General features: G+C 51.1%; 1 protein-coding gene across 7 annotated transcripts in view; it reads left to right on the top strand.

Annotated features, from left to right (window-relative positions):
* The window catches only part of RIMBP2 (RIMS binding protein 2), a gene marked incomplete at both ends in the record, with an annotated part of 100,945 nt that overhangs the window by 70,624 nt on the left and 12,404 nt on the right, over positions 1-17,917 (top strand). For 5 of the 7 annotated variants that reach the window (XM_082852998.1, XM_082852996.1, XM_082853000.1 and 2 more), the window contains 4 exons: positions 1,489-1,647; positions 6,565-6,682; positions 12,233-12,417; positions 13,122-13,290. In XM_082852998.1, the coding sequence (XP_082709124.1) occupies positions 1,489-1,647; positions 6,565-6,682; positions 12,233-12,417; positions 13,122-13,290 (631 nt within the window). Of the gene's footprint in view, positions 1-1,488; positions 1,648-4,352; positions 5,049-6,564; positions 6,683-12,232; positions 12,418-13,121; positions 13,291-17,917 lie in introns of all 7 variants that reach the window. The other 2 variants (XM_082852995.1, XM_082852994.1) reach the window with 1 other exon arrangement.

The following is a 17,917-nucleotide window of genomic DNA, read 5'->3' as shown; positions in this document are numbered from 1 at the left end:
AAGCTCCATCAAGACTCCCCATGACATCTCACTGGGCAGAAGAGAGGAATAGGAGTCCTATGAATGGCTTATCCATGATGTATTTGGGAAACAGCAGACACCTCCTTCCATCCCATGGGTTTATTACTAACTCATCATTGAGTTTGAATCCAGTGAGATTGTGTTCTCGAGGAGAGTTCCTTCCCATTTGCCTTGGGGAGACCTCTTTCAAACCAGCCTGATCTTTGTTTATTCATTTAAAATCAGTTCACTTTTACGTCTTCTCTGCAGTGCCTGATTGAAAGAATTAGGGCTGGAGCAGCTCAAATGCTGACACACAGACTTCTCAGGCTGAGAGCATCTGGGCCACTTCTCTGAGGGCTCGGCTGGGTCAGGACCCCCAGCTGGGCACTCACGCTGCCTTCCCATCAGCGGGCCAGGAACTTAGTGCCACTCAGGTGCTGACATGTCTTTATCTAGAGGAGTGATTGAAACTGGGGTATTTTTAATAAACATGTCTCGAGATGCTATTAAAGGCACTTGTCTGGTCGCCCACCAGGAGAATAAAGAAATTGCTTTTAATGGACACCATCCAGCAGAAACAAAATAGCTTTATGCATGTTTGGGGCTCATAAGTCTGAGCTCGTAGGGTGTGCAGTTTGAGTTGCTGCAAATACTCGAGACGCTGAATAATGGGCGCTTGCTTTGAGGGTGGGGACGGGACGGCTGAATTGGACCAGCCCCCAAATCCCCAGACCCCATCAGGGCTGCTGGTGGTTCAGTTTACATGTTAGCAAGCTACTTTTCCTTGCTTTTCTGTTGACCCTTTTCCGCCGTCCCCAGACTCCTCCCCAAGCACCCCCAGCAGCGGGCCTTCTCCGGTGTCAGTGACCAAACTGGGCACAGAGTGGGCACACCACACGGTGGGGGGTCCCACCCCACCCGGACCGGGCTGTCCTTTGACAACCCAGTGTGTGCACGTGTGTGAATTTCAGACTGCACAGTTTTCTTAAAACTCTTAGGCGCCCTTAATGGTGCATTTGCACCCCTGCCACCCAGCAGTCTCTGCTCCCTGACCCTAGATGCAACGTACACGCTCACAGGGGGCCTCGAGTCATGCTGCCACCTGAGTTTACGACCTGTCGCTTGAGCCTTTGTCCAGCCACGAAGTTGGAGAGGCTGACGGTACCCAGAAAAGCGATGTTTTCCTGTGTGTCTTGTGAGCCCCCTGGCATTCTGTCCTGCCAAGAGCCCAAGGGGTCTCTGCCTGGCCCCGTCTGGATTTAGAGTTGGGAGGCCTGGGCTGGTCCTCTGTCTGCCATCCCAGCTCGCCACGGGCTTGAGGACTGTGGTTCCCTCACCTCTGGGGTGAGCACCTCTCACCCAGACACCCAGACACGACTCTGAGCTCAGAAGTGGGCAGAGCAGGGGAGGGCCAGCCAGGAGGGGCCCCGGGTACTCCCGCGTGCTGGAGCTGCCCCTCCATCTGCATCCCCTTCTCCTGCCCAGCCACACTGTTGCCATGGAGACGAGTACCACACGGAGAGCAGCCGGGGGTCCGACCTCTCGGACATCATGGAGGAAGACGAGGAAGAACTGTGCTCGGAGATGCAGCTGGAGGACGCGGCCCGGAGGCGGCCCGGCGGTGCGGCCCGCAGTGCCCTCAAGGTCAGTGCCGGGGCGCCAGGCCCCTCCCCGCCGTCCCCACAGCCGCCCCATCCCTGTCCCTTTGCCAGGCCACGAGGCCGGCTCCAGAGGCAGCACCTGGTCCTGCAAGCACAGTCCACAGGTTCGCACGGGCTTCGCTCACTGTTGAGTCTGCGCTCGGGGTCTCCTGTCCCTCCTCTTTCCCCAAATTCTGGGTGAAGGAGTCTGGGAGAATCCACTGGGCACCCCCAGGGGCACCCAGCTCTGCGTCAAGAACTGAATCGGAAAGAATAGAACAAAGAAGATTCCCACCCTGCCAACGCCCTGGCTTCCGTGGCCATCCGCAGAGGGGCAGGGCCTGGGAGGGCGCGAGTCCGCCTCCGAGGCAGACTGGAGACTGGGAGCGAGTCGCGCAAAGATTCTCAACCGAGGTGGACGCTGCTGGACCGCGGGAGGGCCAGGGAGAGGGGCTGTCAGAGGAGGTCAGAGGAGGGTCCTTCCTCCTGGAGGACAGCGGCGTCCACACACCAGCCCCTTCTCAGACACCTCCCACCAGGGGCCCCGGCATCCTCTGCTTCCGCCTCTGGCGTAGCCGTCAGCCAAGGGTTTGACGCGGGGTCACCTTGACCGAGATCGCGCTCCAGGCCCCAGGACGCACCAGGAGCCGTCCTGCTGCTGCCGCTGCCCGTTCCAGCCGAGCATCTGTTCACTCGGCACGAGCTGGTCGCTCCTGTGCGCCAGGCCCTCCGCCAGGCTGGGGTATGAGTACGGACATGACCTCCGACCTCCAGCTGCTCCCAGCCCAGCGCGGGAGACACACAAAGGGCCGGAGAGCTGGTCGGGCCGCTGTGGAGTTTTCACGTGAAAAAGGCCTCGGAGAGAAAAACCCCGCCCGACCCCGGCCTTCCTCTGGGAACACAGAGCCACGCATTTTGAATGGTGGACGGAAGGCAACACCCAGATCTGACTGCCCGCTCAGTGCCCGCTTGCATAGACCAGGCTGCCTGACGAGCTCCCCGCAGAGGCCCCCCGCAGGGCCCCGGAGACGCTGTCGCTGGAGAACCTGCAGATGCCTGTGCAAACCCCGCACGGGCTGCAGCTCCTACTCCCCCCACCGGCCCCCCTCCTCCCCGCCCCGGGCCGCCGTCCAGCAGGATTCACCGTGACCTTTCTTGTTGGAGGAAGGTCCCAAGCTGCCCGCGGTCCAGCCTGACCCGCTCCCCATGCTTCCCCACGAGCTGGGCCGGCGAAGCGCATCTGCTTCCCCTCCCCTCCCCTCCCCCATGACGCTTCTGGGATGGTACTTCCAGCGCCGCGTTAGCAGAGAAAACAAAGGTCACCATGGCTCCCGGGGAGAAGGCCTAGAGGGCAAGTTCAGCGATCTGGACTTCTAGTTTCTCTTCAGAAATTCCAAGACTTAACTTGGGGATCCGGCCCGCGGGCTTACCTTCCCACGTGGCAGCCCCGTTGGCTCACGTGCGCCCCGCTTGGCGCCCGGGGCTGGGTCGCTGCTTCCTCGCTCTCCCTCTCCACCTCCGTGTTCCCCGGAGTAGACGGCCTCCGTGGGGCGCTCGTGAGCAAATGAGCGAAGTGTGTGCCACGCCCTCCTCGCCTGGCCCTCGTGGGCTCCAGAGCCGCGGCAGACGCGGCCCTGGGTCGACCCCGCCAGGTCCCCGTGCGCGAGGGGCGCACAGGCCAGTGGGCTAGGGGGCAGGGAAGCAAATCCGGTGCTCCCCCGCGGAGGCGTCTTTAACGCGCACCCCTGGAGGCCCGTGGCAGGGCAGACGGTGGGCTTACGGCTTCGTGGAGTCGCTGGAGTGTCCCGGAAGGGGCGTCCAGCGGGCCGGTTCAGCGGGACCAGAGGAGGGGGCTGAGGGCAAATCCGGAGAGAGACCCACATCCGGGACGGTGGCCGTGGGGTGTCCGCCCCTCGATGTCCATTAGGCCCCTCTGGGTGGGCCAGCCACCATACTGGCGGGGACGCGGCTCCTCGCTGGGGGCCTCGAGGTCCGGGGTCTGGCGGAGAGACAGGCAGCCTTTGCAGACACGGACAGAGCAAGACCGTCCCCAGAGCCGTGACTTTGGGGCACCCGGTTCCAAGGTCCCCGCGTTCACAGCCTGAGATCTGAGCCAGGGAGAGAGGCCGTAGGTTACTGCACATGAGGATGGATTTCAGAGGGTGCTGAGAGCTTAGAGGGACGTGCAGAGTCCAGTGGCGTGGCCGGGTTGGGGTCCCCGTTTTGTGAATCATCTCCAGTTGCCGGCGGCCCACGGCAGCTGCCTTCCGAGTTTCTGAAGGTGCAGCCAGCGGACTCAGACGTCCCTGCCTCTGGGTGTAGCCGTGTCACAGATCCTAGCGCCTCGGTCAGCGTGAGGCCTCCTGCCACCATCCTCCCTGCACCCGCGGCCCAGCTGCCACTCTTCCCTTGTTGGGGCTGCATGGCTGGTCCTGAGGGTGTCAGGCCGCTCTGCGTGTGCTCTGCCCACCCCACCCTGCTCCGGCCCCATCCGTCTAACCCATTCTGTTCTCATTCCAGAGCCCCGGCCAGAGCATGCCATCCGCCCTCCCCTCCGCTCCCCTCCCGCCACGACTACAAGCATGCTTTCTGTCCCTCATGGCCTCGGAGACTAATTCTGTCTGTATTTTCTTTCCTTCCCTCTGCCCCACTTCATATCTGATCACACACTGACTCCCGGCACCTGTTCTAACACACCACCCCCTTAAGGAGTGCTCTAAGAATAGGACCACTGAACGTGCTTTCTTGGAGCTGCCCGAGTATCCCCAGCAGACCCAGCACAGTAAGAAGCTTTTCAGTATCCCTGAAGTAGCCGAGGAGGATGGAGAGCCCTGTGAGCTCTCGTACAAGCAGGGCTTCAGGGCCCGGACCCGGCTGGCCAGAGAGCCCAAGCCCGCCAGGCCCTGCAAGGGGCACGAGGCCCCGCTTGGCTCCCGGGTCCCTGCCAGACCCAGGGGCCCCCAGGCCGAGGACTTCGTGTTCGAAGATAGAGGCTGTCGGTTCAGCCGCTCGGCCACCAGGAGCCCGGACAGCGGCCTGGACTGTGGGAGCGAAGAGGAGGAGACACGGTTTAGTTTCAGAAGCCCCGCTGCCCAGTGCAGCCCCGGCCCCGGGCACTGCCCCTGTAGGAGGAGCCTGAGGCCCCTGCTGGCCCGGCGCCGGACGCTGACCCGGCAGAGCAGCGTCGAAGAAGATGTCGGGGAGCCAGCGGAGCCCGGCCATGTCGTCTGCAGCAGTGAGGCCCGCCCGAGCCCGGAGCGGTCCACCCCCAGCAAGTGCAGCTGGGGCGAGCCTGCGGGCCAGGAGGACTTCCGGGATGTCTGGAAGAAAAGCATAAAAATGTCCGACAGTAGGGCCAGTGCCCGACACGCCCAGCCTCCTCCCCGGGTTGCAGACGGTCCTTTGGTGTGTGAAGTAAACCTCCCGCTCACATCCGCTTGCCAAACCAATCCGTTTTCATTTTTTCACCTTCTTTTATTTTGGTGTCCATCCCGGGCACGCTCTCTGCTGGCTCTCTTGCATTTCCCATGCATCTTTGATCTATGCAGCTTCCCCGTCTGGAGCACGCTGATGATTTCTTTACTTTGCTTTAGAATGATGACCGCCTACCCCCAAATCAGTGATGAGTGTGGCTGCTTTAATTAAAGGACAACTGAATCTAAATTTTAATTAAGGGTTAGCTGAACTACGATTCTCCAAAAGTTTGGCAACACGTACTTGGCAAAGCGAACCGTGGGGACTTACTTATGACTTACTGGTATTACTGAAAGTTTTCCTCTCGCTGTGGTTTTGGTTTTTGGTTGTGGTTGGTTTTGGCCTTCATCTATAACTGAAAAAAAAATAGGGAACAATGATTGAAGAGACCCGTTTTTGCATCTGTGTCCAAAGGTTTTCTTTTTCTTTTTTCCCCCGGTTTCTTTCCTGCGACCAGTTTTCAGAATGACTTTTCCATCATCAGCTCTAGACCCATCCCCCTGCCTTGTCTTCCAGGCTTGTGAGTGGTTTTCAAGAGTAGGGATTCCTTCAAGGCTTCATTCATCTCTATATTGTGTCCTCTTTTCAGAACACTTGCTCCTGTCATGCTGAACTTTTCCATGAAAACACAGGTGAGACATCCCGGGGCTCCAGGCCCTGGGTCTGAGCCGGTGCAGTTTGTGATATGTCCACTAGAGGGCGCCGATCCACAGCCCACTGACACCAGCAAACTGCAGCTCACTCCCTGTTCCCGGCCTGTAACAGACTAATTTCCGTCACTCCCAACCCCGGTTCCTTCCCTGTGTCCCTGAAAACTTCCTGACTCAAATTACCAGTGAGCGGGAGGTTTTGCTTTGATTCTCATAGATGATGCGATGCAAACCTGTAGTGTGAATCAGAGGCAGACTTACCCGTAAAGGAGGACCGTTCAGGTGAGCCCTGGAATGGGATTGGTGTCTTTGGATTAGGGCCGAGACGTTGCCATGAGCTTCCAAGCTGATTACACACAGAAACTTCTGTCTTTGAGTTTTCGGTAACCTCACGTGCAACTTTGCCCAAGCGGGACATCTGGAAACGCAGTGTTTCCCCTGCTTTTGCGGTCTCTGGAGGGGCTGTGCTGAGACTAGGAAAGGGGGGACGAAGGTGTGACGAGTCGTCTCTAAGCCACTCTCACTGTGGCTCAAAAGATTTGGCGTCAGCGGCAGTAGCAGCAACAGAAAGGTGCCTCCCGAGGGACGCTCTCTCGCCCCTACCCGTGTGCTGTAGAAGACGGGGTGCCTGGGGTGAGCCCTTTTTCCTCTTCCAGGTTATTCAGCTAACCTTTCAGTTAAAAGCTAAGTTTAGTTGCCTTTAGAGCTTCTGCTTCTAAGTTGAACTGATTTGGCTGACAATTCTTTCCTTCCCGCGGCTGGCAAGCCTCCTGACCGTGTTGTTGTTTTGTCTTTAGATTTTAGGAAACCCGGTGACTGCTGAACGGGCTGATCGGGTGGATCACGTGGGCCGGAGGTTTCCCCACGGCAGTGCCAGCCGCCACAGGTCCCGGCCAATGATGGTCCCGTCTGCCGGTTAGTGGGCCTGATGGAGGCCTCCCTCTTTCTTTTAAGCACAGAGCACGTGGCTGCTTGGTCCTCCATATAAATATTTTTAAAAAGTCATTAGTGGCGCAGTGGTTGAGAGTCCGCCTGCCGATGCAGGGGACACGGGTTCGTGCCCCGGTCCGGGAAGATCCCACATGCCGCGGAGCGGCTGGGCCCGTGGGCCATGGCCGCTGAGCCTGCGCGTCCGGAGCCTGTGCTCCGCAACGGGAGAGGCCACAACAGTGAGAGGCCCGCGTACCGCAAAAAAAAAAAAAAAAAAAAAAGTCATTAGGAATAGCATTTTCAACTAAATACAGAACACCCTCGGTTATTTATGGCAGAAGAAGGCAGAAACAGCACAAGATAAATATAACCGAAATTAAAGTATTCTCAGAATATATTGACTTTTGACAGCAGTCTTCTCCCTACCAGTTTTTCTTTTTTCACTGCAGAGGCTGCCATGATAGGCACTGAAGAGACGGTGGCGGGCCACCTCCCCACCTCCTAGGTCATGCTCGTGAGTTGCTCATGGTCAAAGTGGCAGAGGCGGGGATGGCGGCCAAACTCCAGATATCTAAACAAGCCCTGAGTCAAAGGAGAGTTATCTGTGTGCGTGAAAGCCTTGGGCAACTGGGGTTGAAAGTCATGAAAAACGCCAGGAGGCCTGAATGTGTGCCCTGACCTGTGCGTTGACCCCGTCCATCTGGTCACCTCCTTGTGCATGAGTCATCCTCTGGCATCCAATTCCATTCTCTTAATGACTTTTTGGAATTCAGCCAGCCGTGCTGAAAGCTGTCATTGTAGTCATTCTAATCAGTCCGCTAAGAGGGGAACGTGGCTGAAGGTCAGATGGGAATCTTTCTACTACTGGAATGAACCCCGGCAAAACAATTCCAGAAAGTATTATGCACAAGATAATGGAATCTGGTAATCAGCACAAATAAACTAGCTTTGTGTGAAAACACACACACACACACACACACACACACACACACACACACACGAAACAAAGCAAGAGACCCACTCATGGAACAGAAGTAGACGAGAGCAAAACATCTTGATCTGGCGAGACGGGGCTCAAGGAAAACCACCCATGGAGGTCCAGACACCTGAAAACACAGCCCCAATCACATTTAAATAGCTAAGGTTTAAAAGACAATTGTTCACATCAGCCAAAAATAATTAAAGACTTTATACAGCAATACAGATCCCCTGAAGTTTCGTCCTTCTCTCAGGCGTGTCTTCCTCATGGAGTCCAAACAATAGGGAAACAAAAGTTTCCTTTTCCATCTTTACAGTTTTTAGAATGTTTTTATTTTGTTTTTTTTTTTTTATTTTTTTTTTTGCGGTACGCGGGCCTCTCACTGTTGTGGCCTCTCCCGTTGCGGAGCACAGGCTCCGGATGCGCAGGCTCAGCGGCCATGGCCCACGGGCCCAGCCGCTCCGCGGCATGTGGGATCCTCCCGGACCGGGGCACGAACCCACGTCCCCTGCCTCGGCAGGCGGACTCTCAACCACTGCGCCACCAGGGAAGCCCTAGAATGTTTTTATTTTTATCAGTAAAAAATTTCAGACTGTTAACCGACCTTTGAAAACACGGAGCGTATTCATTTAGCTGAAAAATAGCAAAATAAGCCGAAATATAAACAAAATCAGCTGGAAAACGCGTTTCACTTACTGCAGACGCACTAGCAGCGTCCTGTGTGTCCTGAGCTCGCTCTGGTTTCGAGTGTTGTAAGCTGCTGCCACGTCGCTCAGAGCTTCATCTGATGTGTGTATAATTCCCCCTGTAGCAATTACGGAGGTCAAGGAGGTGCTCCTGGCTTGCAGAGTAAATGACTTGTCCAGACTGACTGTCCTGAGGAGCGAGGTGGGGACCAGTTCAAGACTGTTCTTCCTGTTGAGCTTGGTTCCTGAGTCCTCGTTCGACTGTGACTGTAACGAGTGAATGCTCATCACGTGAGCTGCCACCCTTCCCGTGGCTGCAGGTCAATGCCGCGGCACCAGGCAGGGGTGTGCTCTGCAGGACGTCCCGTGGGTCTCCTGCTCCGGTCTCCTAGGATGGAGAAGGAGAGTCCACAGGACTGAACATAACAGTGCTACAAATTCCCAGCTGGGCAGGGGCGTAAAGGAAAACCTCGGCGGACCCACCGCCTCCCCATCGGAGTCTCTAACACTCACTCAGTCAGTGTTGTCTTAAGGTAGAGAATGCAGAAGGCTGCACACGTGTCTTAATTTCGGTAACACACCAGCTACGTTGGCAAAAACAGAGTAGTGCTGTGGTAACAGCTCAGCCAAAAGGTCTGTTAATAATAGAATTCAAAACATGTTAAATAAATCCGTGATACAGTTGCTTTCATTGTACCTGATTTCTCATCATGGAGAAATGCAAGAAATCATGTAAAAGGCGTAATTAATATCAAATACTTTATATATTCATACACATATATACATACACAGACTGAAGAACCTATTATAATTTCAGAAGACAAAAGTGAATCGTGGGACTTCCCTGGTGGCGCAGTGGTTAGGAATCTGCCTGCCAATGCAGGGGACACGGGTTCGAGCCCTGGTCCGGGAAGATCCCACATGCCGCGGAGCAACTAAGCCCGTGCGCCACAACTACTGAGCCTGCGCTCTAGAGCCCGCGGGCCACAACTACTGAGCCCGCGAGCCACAGCTACTGAAGCCTGCACGCCTAGAGCCCGTGTTCCACAACAAGGGAAGCCACCGCAATGAGAAGCCTGCGCTCTGCAACAAAGAGTAGCCCCCGCTCGCTGCAACTAGAGAAAGCCCATGCACAGCAATGAAGACCTAACGCAGCCAAAATTAAATTAATTTATATATTTTAAAAAAAAGTGAATCGTGTTCAGCAGCTACCAAAAAAGAAGAGAATCATGCCCCAAACCCTAGGAAGTGAACAGTCAGTGACGTGTGAACAGACTATTTTCCTCGATCTAGTCCCTGTGTAACCGGCAGTGGGGTCCAGCCGCTCGCTGCTCAAAAGCCAATAAAGAGGCCAGGTTGGTGGAAAGGAAAGTTTGCTTTATTTTGGAAGCTGGCAACCAGGTGGTGGCGGGGGACACCTGTCCAAAGGCCGACTCCCCCCTCCCCCGACAGTCAGGGGCAAGCGCTTTTATAGATGGAGGGAGGGGGCTCTGTGCAGAACCAGCACAGGCAGCCCCGACAGGCATCTTGAACTTGGTCATCGGTCGTCTGACCAGCGTCATCTTGATGGTTTTAGGTACAGTGAGTCTTCAGTTCCAGGGTCGGTTTGTTCCCATTTCCTTGAGGCCAGTTCTCGGAATTGTGGCAGCTCATGTCATGGCTACAGCCTGGTCATCGTGTAGTTCACTTCTCCACCTGGTGTGGGTTTCCATGTCTACAAGACGGCTCCCAGGACACGGCTCAGGATATGATCTATAGCCCTTGAGGAGGAACTGAAGGTCCCTGATTATGCTTAATGACTGAAGTATTATTATTTGGTCTCCTTTGTTTTCCTTTGCTTCCGCATTTTCTCACTTCTCTGATTAAACTTCTTTTGCTAAAAGCTTTTCCGCAGACAGAAGGCAGGCGGAGGACATGGCGGGGCGGGCAAGGACCATAGGGCCCTGCTCTGTTTCACCTGTTCAGTTATATTTTTCTTGTGCAAATGTCAGCGATTAATACTTTAGAAACCTGCCGTACTCCAAGAGATCCATTTTCTTTTTCAGAGGAACTGAAGTCTGTAGACCATATGCTTCCTAAATATATTTTTAATACGCAATGTATTCACAATTAAAATATACTGTACTTTTAATATACCCTGGGTTTCCTAAATTAAGAAAACAATGCCCCTTCTGATTTAAAAAGATAAAAATTATGTAGCTCCACATCTCATAAATTCTAAATCATGTAATTAGCATTAGGAAGGCCTCATAACATTGATCAATGACCCCAAAGGAGGATTTCACTGGGTTTGGTTTCTTCCTCTATAATGTTTGGTCTTTGCATTTATCTAGTTATTTACCTGTCAGGTGAAAAGGCCCGAGGGTATATACCATTCTAAACAGGAGGACTCTGTTCTTGCTGACCGACTGTGCAGGTCTCCACCCTCCCACCCGCCCCATCTTCCCCAGTTATTTTGGCTACTGACCTTGTAGAGCAGAAGGAAATGGAACGCATTTTCTCTGTGTCCAGATGAGAAAAATGAATAACTAAAGAAACAAAACTTGGCCCTCTAGAAAGGAGACTCTTCTCCCCGGTTTCCCTGCAAGGAGAAGATGAACAGCTGTAAAGTATGTTCCATAGGTGACCCCCTTTCCCTCCGTAGAAGTGACAGTGGAAGCAGTGCCCTTGGTCAGGTAGTGAGGGAAGCAGTTCACCTGTAAAGGACGATGTTTATTCGCAGCACAGGTGGCCTCGGGAGCCGACGGGCCAGTCACGAGCCCCGGCTTGGCACATGGCGTGCGGACCCTTCCTCCTTCCTGACAAAGACCCCCTCCCACCCTGGGCCAGGACATTCCACATCAGGGCAGAGCGGGGAGCGCCCACTCCCAGGTCAGACCAGCAGCTGGAGATAAGTTCTTCCTTGAGTCTAGCCTGCCACCAAGAAGGAGAAGGACCTCTCGGTCGCCCACTTTGGTCCCTGAGAAGACAGATTTCCATGGACACATTCCACGGAGGCCACTATTCTCTCCCCACGAGGTCTGATTCTCGTACAGCCTCTAGTATACGTTCTCTGGAGGAAACAGTGCAGTGACATCACAGCCACTCATGGAAAGACGCTGGTGTTCTGAGCCCTTGTTTTGTGGTCAGAACAGTATAATTTACTAGCAGATGTTCATTCTCTCTCTCTATATTTAAATGTATGCATATGTAGTGAGATATATGCATATGTGTGATGATATCTAATAATACATGTGCATATAAGGATTCCAAAAAGAATGCTCTTTAGAAGCTCGATGGTAGGTAGACTTGGAACTCAATCCCGCTAGGAAGTCATTAATTTGCTGTAATGCGTTTGTTGCCACTTAGCTATTTGGGGCTAAGTGATCAGCTTGGTCACCTATATCAAACTTGGACTAATACACAGATGCGTTTCAGCGTCCAGGTACTCTGGCTCGGCTGTTACGGAAACACACAGAGGGGCTCCGGGTCTCTGGCCCCTGAACAGGCCTGTGCGGCCGCGTCCTAATCCCAAGGGCTCGCCCACCTGCCGCCCCTGGCGCTCAGGCCTGCCCTGCAGGGAGGTCTTTGACACAAAGTCCTCTATCTCTCTCCCTGTCTTCACGCGCAGCACACCTAGGGTCATGCTGGTGCCTGTGTTGTGTGCTAGTTATTTGCTTGTCAAACCCATCTCTGTTGAGATGATCCACTTCTGCCTGCATACCAAGCTACCCATGTTTTTAAAAAGACAAAAGTTAAAGTGCCACAGCCTCCCAAAGTGTGGGCGTTTCTAAAACCACACTTCCTGTAACAGCTCATGTTTCTGGGTAAAGCTGGGGGGTGGCCGCGGGAATTACTTAGCACCCTGTCCTTTATCCCACACGCTCCCAGATGAGTACGGTGGGCGGAACCGGCTTTCTCCAGACTTCTACGAAGAGTCGGAGACGGACCCTGGGGCGGAGGAGCTCCCACCTCGGATCTTTGTGGCTCTTTTCGACTACGATCCCCTCACCATGTCCCCGAACCCAGATGCTGCGGAAGAGGAGCTTCCCTTTAAAGAAGGGCAGATCATCAAGGTGGGGGCATGGCTGGGGGTGATGGGGAGGGCACGGTGGAGGGGGGAGTAAGGGGGAAGGATGGGGAGGGGCTCTCGCCAGACCCAAGTTCCTTCACACATCACACGACAAGCTGCTTTCTTTTGCATTCGACGTTCAGCCTTCCTCTCAGCAGAGGAAGGGGGCCTGAGTCTGCAGTCGGAACGAAGAAACAGGATGCTCCCCGGGAGAGGGGAAAGAGCCTTGAGTCCTAAGTTTGCAAATTTCCAAAAGGGCACTGACAACTCGCCTTTGAAAGTGGTCCTAATGTGTGTCTGATAAAACGGGGCCTTTAAAGGATGGTGATGCTTACCCCACAGAATGGTACCCGCAGAATCTCTGTTAGTTGAGATTTTTTCACTTCTAGAATATCCGACAGTGGCACTGTCTTCTTATGGAAGAACCATTTGTACTTCTCAGTGGGGTGGGGTCTCATCACCTGGCCTCAGCCAGCAGCCCCCCTCCTTGATGGGAGGCCCAGGGGCTGTCCACACCCTGGAGGAGAAACAGGTTCTTAGAGGTAGAGATGTGTAGGGCGAGGGCTACGTGTACACATTTACACCCACGTGCCGGCCGTTTGGGTGTCCTTCAAGTCTGGTTCTGACTAGGTGTGACTACCGTGAGTAGAGCTGATGTATTTCTGAACCAGCCCATCCCAATGCCTTAACTTCTTCCCACGGCTCCAGGTCTACGGTGATAAAGATGCTGATGGATTCTACCGCGGGGAAACCTGCGCCCGGCTTGGCCTTATCCCTTGTAACATGGTCTCTGAAATCCAGGCAGACGATGAAGAGGTGATGGAGCAGCTCCTCAGACAAGGCTTCCTCCCCCTGAACACACCTGTGGAGAAAATAGGTAAGAGGTAACCCCTGGCTCACCCGTGAATCTGTAGGCTGCGAGGCTCCTGCCCTCCTGAGGGTTTCATAGCAAAAACACCAGCTCAGAGCAGGAGACAGCGCTGCGCAGGATCCCACCTGCACCATCTGAATGTGTCAAGGGAAATCCGAGTGTTAACCATTGGCTTTTCTTGGGCAAAACCCACTCGGTAAACCAGGCTTGTAATAGTCTTGCTGCGATACGGACGTATAGGCATCTAAATATTTATGAAACCACAGATGGTCTTCTCAGGGAAGATGAAGTACAGCCTTGCTTACTAAAGGTTTATCACATCTAGAAAATAAACAACTGCTTTTGGGTTGTTCTGGACTGACTGTGTCCCCCCCAAATTCATTCACTGAAATCCTGACCCCCAGTGTGATTAGGAGGTGTGGCATTTGGGAGGTGATGAGGTCATGAGGGTGGAGCCCCCTGGATGGGATTAGTGCCCTTATAGAAGAGACCGCAGAGAGGCCCCTCACCCCTTCCCTCATGTGGGGACACTGTGAGAAGTAAGCCGTCTGTATGCCAGGAAGGAGGGAAGAAGGTCCTCACCAGACACCAAGTCAGCCAGCACCTTGGTCTTGGACCCCCAGCCTCCAGGACTGTGAGAAATAGATATTTGTTGTCTAAGCCACCCAGTCTGTGGCACTTTGTTATATCAGCCTGAATGGACTAAGACACTGGTAATATACTTTGAACATTGCGTATCTATGATAAATTTCAAAGGATGATGGGGTAGTGTTATGCCTTCCATTCTTCAGGTGAATTTTGCTTATCCAAAAGGCATAAAAGATTTTTACCCTTTAATTTGGATACTAAATGCCTTCGTTTATCTTGAACCACTCTGCAGCACCAGTGAGCCAACCAATAGCAAAACTGTTTTCAGCAACATTACACTTACGATCTTTAAATTTTCCCCTGTGCAAGGAAAATCTCCTCATTCAAAAGGCCTCTACTTTTTCTAAATAGCTGTAGACAGATATACCTGTTTTATGTCATTCATATTTAAAGTTTTAATACTTCAAAACATTAGATTCGCTTCTAAATGACACTCCAAAGACAGAATTCAGTGGTTAAAGAATATGCGTGGTTTTAAGGATAAACACAAAGTCAAATAAAACGCCTCAGACTTTTTGGTATTCATGAGCTCGTGGTCTCAAGTTACGATCCACGTCGAATAGTCGAGGTTTCATGTGATTAAATTGCCCAGATTAAATCCACGAGACTGCGGCTCTCTGAGCCCCTCACACCATCCACTCCCTTGCACTGCTGTCTTCTTTCCTGAAGTGGACAGTGAGTGTTCCTAGAGGGAGCGGGCTCTGTGCACCACAGACCCAGGGAGCCTAGGAGTGATCTGCTAAAAAACAGACACTTGATTTACGTGATCAGTTAGATTAAACGTCTTTTTATTCCATTCTAGTTTTCTAAATATGACTAGTTGAGGGAACCAAGCTGAGATATCTGCTTGGTTCTATTATTAGGAAATAGCCTTCTTCATGGTGAAAGACCGAGTGCTTTCCTCCCAAGACTGGGAGTAAGGCTGCGATGTCTGCCCTCACCTCTTCCTTCCAGCATCGCGCAGAGCATGCAGTATGGGGAGAGCCAGGAAGCAGCGGTACACAGAAGGAAAAGGTGACATGAAACTTTACTTTAAAAATCTCACATATCTATAAATAAAGCTCCTAGAACTCACAAGTGAGATTAGCAAGGCCAACGCATACAAAAGCAATGGTATTTCCATAGGTTAGCAATGAAAAATTTGAGATTTAAATTTAAAAAGTAATACCACTTAACAATAACACGATGCAGATGTGACATACTTACGGTTAAATCTAACAAAATACGTGCGGGATCTGTATGCTGAAAACTATAAAACACTGATGAAAGAAATCAGAGTCCCTGAGTCAATAGAGACAGAATGCTCATAGACTTAATACTGCTAAGATATTAAGATGTCAGATATCCCCAAACTGACCTCTAGATTTCATCGCAACTGCCACGAAGGTCTGCACAAAGGTTTATGTAGAATCCATAAGCTAAATCTTTCATGCATATGAAAAGTCAAAGGAACTAAAATCGCTAAAACAGTTTTTTAGAAGAACAGAAGTGGAAGACTCAATGTAACTTGACTTTAAGACTCACTATAAAGGCAAACTGATCAAGACCATGTGGTATTGGAGAACGGCAGACACACAGATCAACAGAACAGAATGGAGCCCAGAAAGAGATCAACACATACACGGTCAGTTGATTTTCAACAAAGGTAAAAATGCAGTTCAGTGGAGAAAGGAGAGTCTATTCAATAATAGGTGCTGGAATTATTGGACATCCACGGGCCAAAAATCAATCTCAAGCCATAGTCTCACCATATTAAAAAACTTAAGATGGAACACTGTCTTAAATATAAAAACAAAGACTATAAAACTTCTAGAAGAAAACATAGAAAAACTGTGATGATAGGGCAACAATTTCTTTGATATGATATATTTTTAAAATTGTGTTAGACGTCATCAAAATCAAATACTTCTCAGCTTAGAAAGACACCGTTAAGAGGATGAAAAGAGAAGCCACAAGCTGGCAGAAAATATTTGCGAGTAACTCGGCAGAAAGGGATTTATATTTAGAATACAGAGAAAACTTTCAAAACTTGACAATAAAAAAAAAACCCAGTACACAGAAGTTGAGTCACGGATGTAGAAAACAAACTTATGGTCACCAGGGGATGGGGAGAGAGGGATAAACTGGGAGATTGGGATTGACATATACACACTACTATATATAAAATAGATAACTAGTAAGAACCTGCTGTATAGCACAGGGAACTCTACTCAATACTCTGTAATGGCCTACATGGGAAAAGAATCTTAAAAAAAAAAAAAAAAAAAGAGTGGATATATGTATATGTCTAACTGATTCACTTTGCTGTACACATGAAAATAATGCAACATTGTAAATCAACTAATACCCCAATAAAAAATTTAAAAAAAATTATCATAAAAAATAAATAAAACCATCAATTAACAAATAAAAAAATAGCCCAGTAAAAATGTTGACAAAAGATCTGAAGAGATCCCTTACCAAAAAAGATATTTGGATGGTAAATAAACATATGGAAAAATGCTTAACATCATTAGTGAATAAAGCCATGATGAGAAACCAACACACCCACTAGAATGGCTAAAATGAAAAAGACTGCTCATACCAAGTGTTGGCAGGCGTGGAGCAACTGGAACTCTCGTTTGCTTGCGGTGTTACTGAACCAGACTTGGGTCCACTCACCTGATGTGCAGCAAAGACAATTTATTGACATCAGGTTGTGGTGAAGGAAAGTACAGCATTTATTGCAGGCGCCAAGCGAGGGGAACAGGCAACTCATGCTCAAATGAACCAAACTCCCAGTGGCTTTCAGGGAAGGGTCTCTGAAGCAAGGTGAGGGAGGGGGCTTCAGGGTGCCTGGTCAGCTTGTGGACCTTCTGATTGGTTGGTGGTGAGGTAATTGGGAATCAACATCATCAGTCTTCTGGTTCCAACCAGTCTGGGGTCTACGTGCTGGTGGTCAGCAGTTAACTACTTCCACGTGGTGGAGGTTTTAGTATCTGTAAAACAGCTCTCAGAATAGTACCTATAACCCTTGAGGAGGAACTAAGGATCCTTGACATTGTTTTCTGGCTAAACTATTGTTATTTTGTGTTGCTTGACCTTTTTCCCTTGTTTCCACATTTTCTCACATTTCTGATTACATTTGCTCTTTGGAACTTGGGGAAGGCCTAGGAGGCTATAGCTTTTTCTACAAACAAGAGGCAGGGGACACCATGTGGCAGGGGGTGGGGTCTGTCCCCAGGAAGGCCCTGTAGAGTTCTGCTCGGTTTCCCTGGAGTGTAAGATGCTACAACCACTTTGCAAAACAGGTATGGGTTCCTCTAAAGTTAAACCTACACTTAAAATCCAATCCTATCCACTCCTGTATACTTACCCAAGAGGCATGAAAACACGTTCACACAAAAGGCTGTACGTGAGTATTTATGGTGGTTTGACTAATAATCACTGATAAGGGGAAACAACTCAAATGTCTTCCAGCTGGTAAATGGATAAAATAACTATGGTGCATCCGTACAACGGGATACTACTCACCGCTAAAAGTAGAACAAACTATTGATCCATGCAGTGACATGAATGGATCTCAGATGCATTGTCCAAAGGAAAGAGCCAGTCTCCAAAAGCTGTATCTGTGTGATGACATTTAAACAATATTCTGAAAAAGGCAAAACTGTTGGGACAGAAAACAGACCAGTGGTTACCCAGGCTGGAGGTGACAACAGGGGGCATAAAGGAATTTTGGGGGGTGACGGAGCTTCAGTATCTTGACGGCTGTGGTGGTTATAAGACCGCGTGAGCTTATCAAAACTTGCTGAAGTGGGCACTAGAACGAGTGAATCGTATTGTATGTAAACTACGCCTCAGTAGAGAACGTGCATATTGTTATTGCCCCCTTCAGAAATTCATCCCTGCAGAAAACATCCCCCGTGAAATCAGCAATATTTAGCAGCACTGTACTTAACCTCTGGTTACCACTATACTTTGCTTCAAGGAAACATATGTCCTG

Source organism: Leucopleurus acutus (assembly GCF_964270905.1).
Source record: "Leucopleurus acutus genome assembly, chromosome: 13".
NCBI lineage: Eukaryota > Metazoa > Chordata > Mammalia > Artiodactyla > Delphinidae > Leucopleurus > Leucopleurus acutus.
Note: the sequence above shows the minus strand (reverse complement) of the source record. Positions and strands in the feature narration are given on the sequence as shown.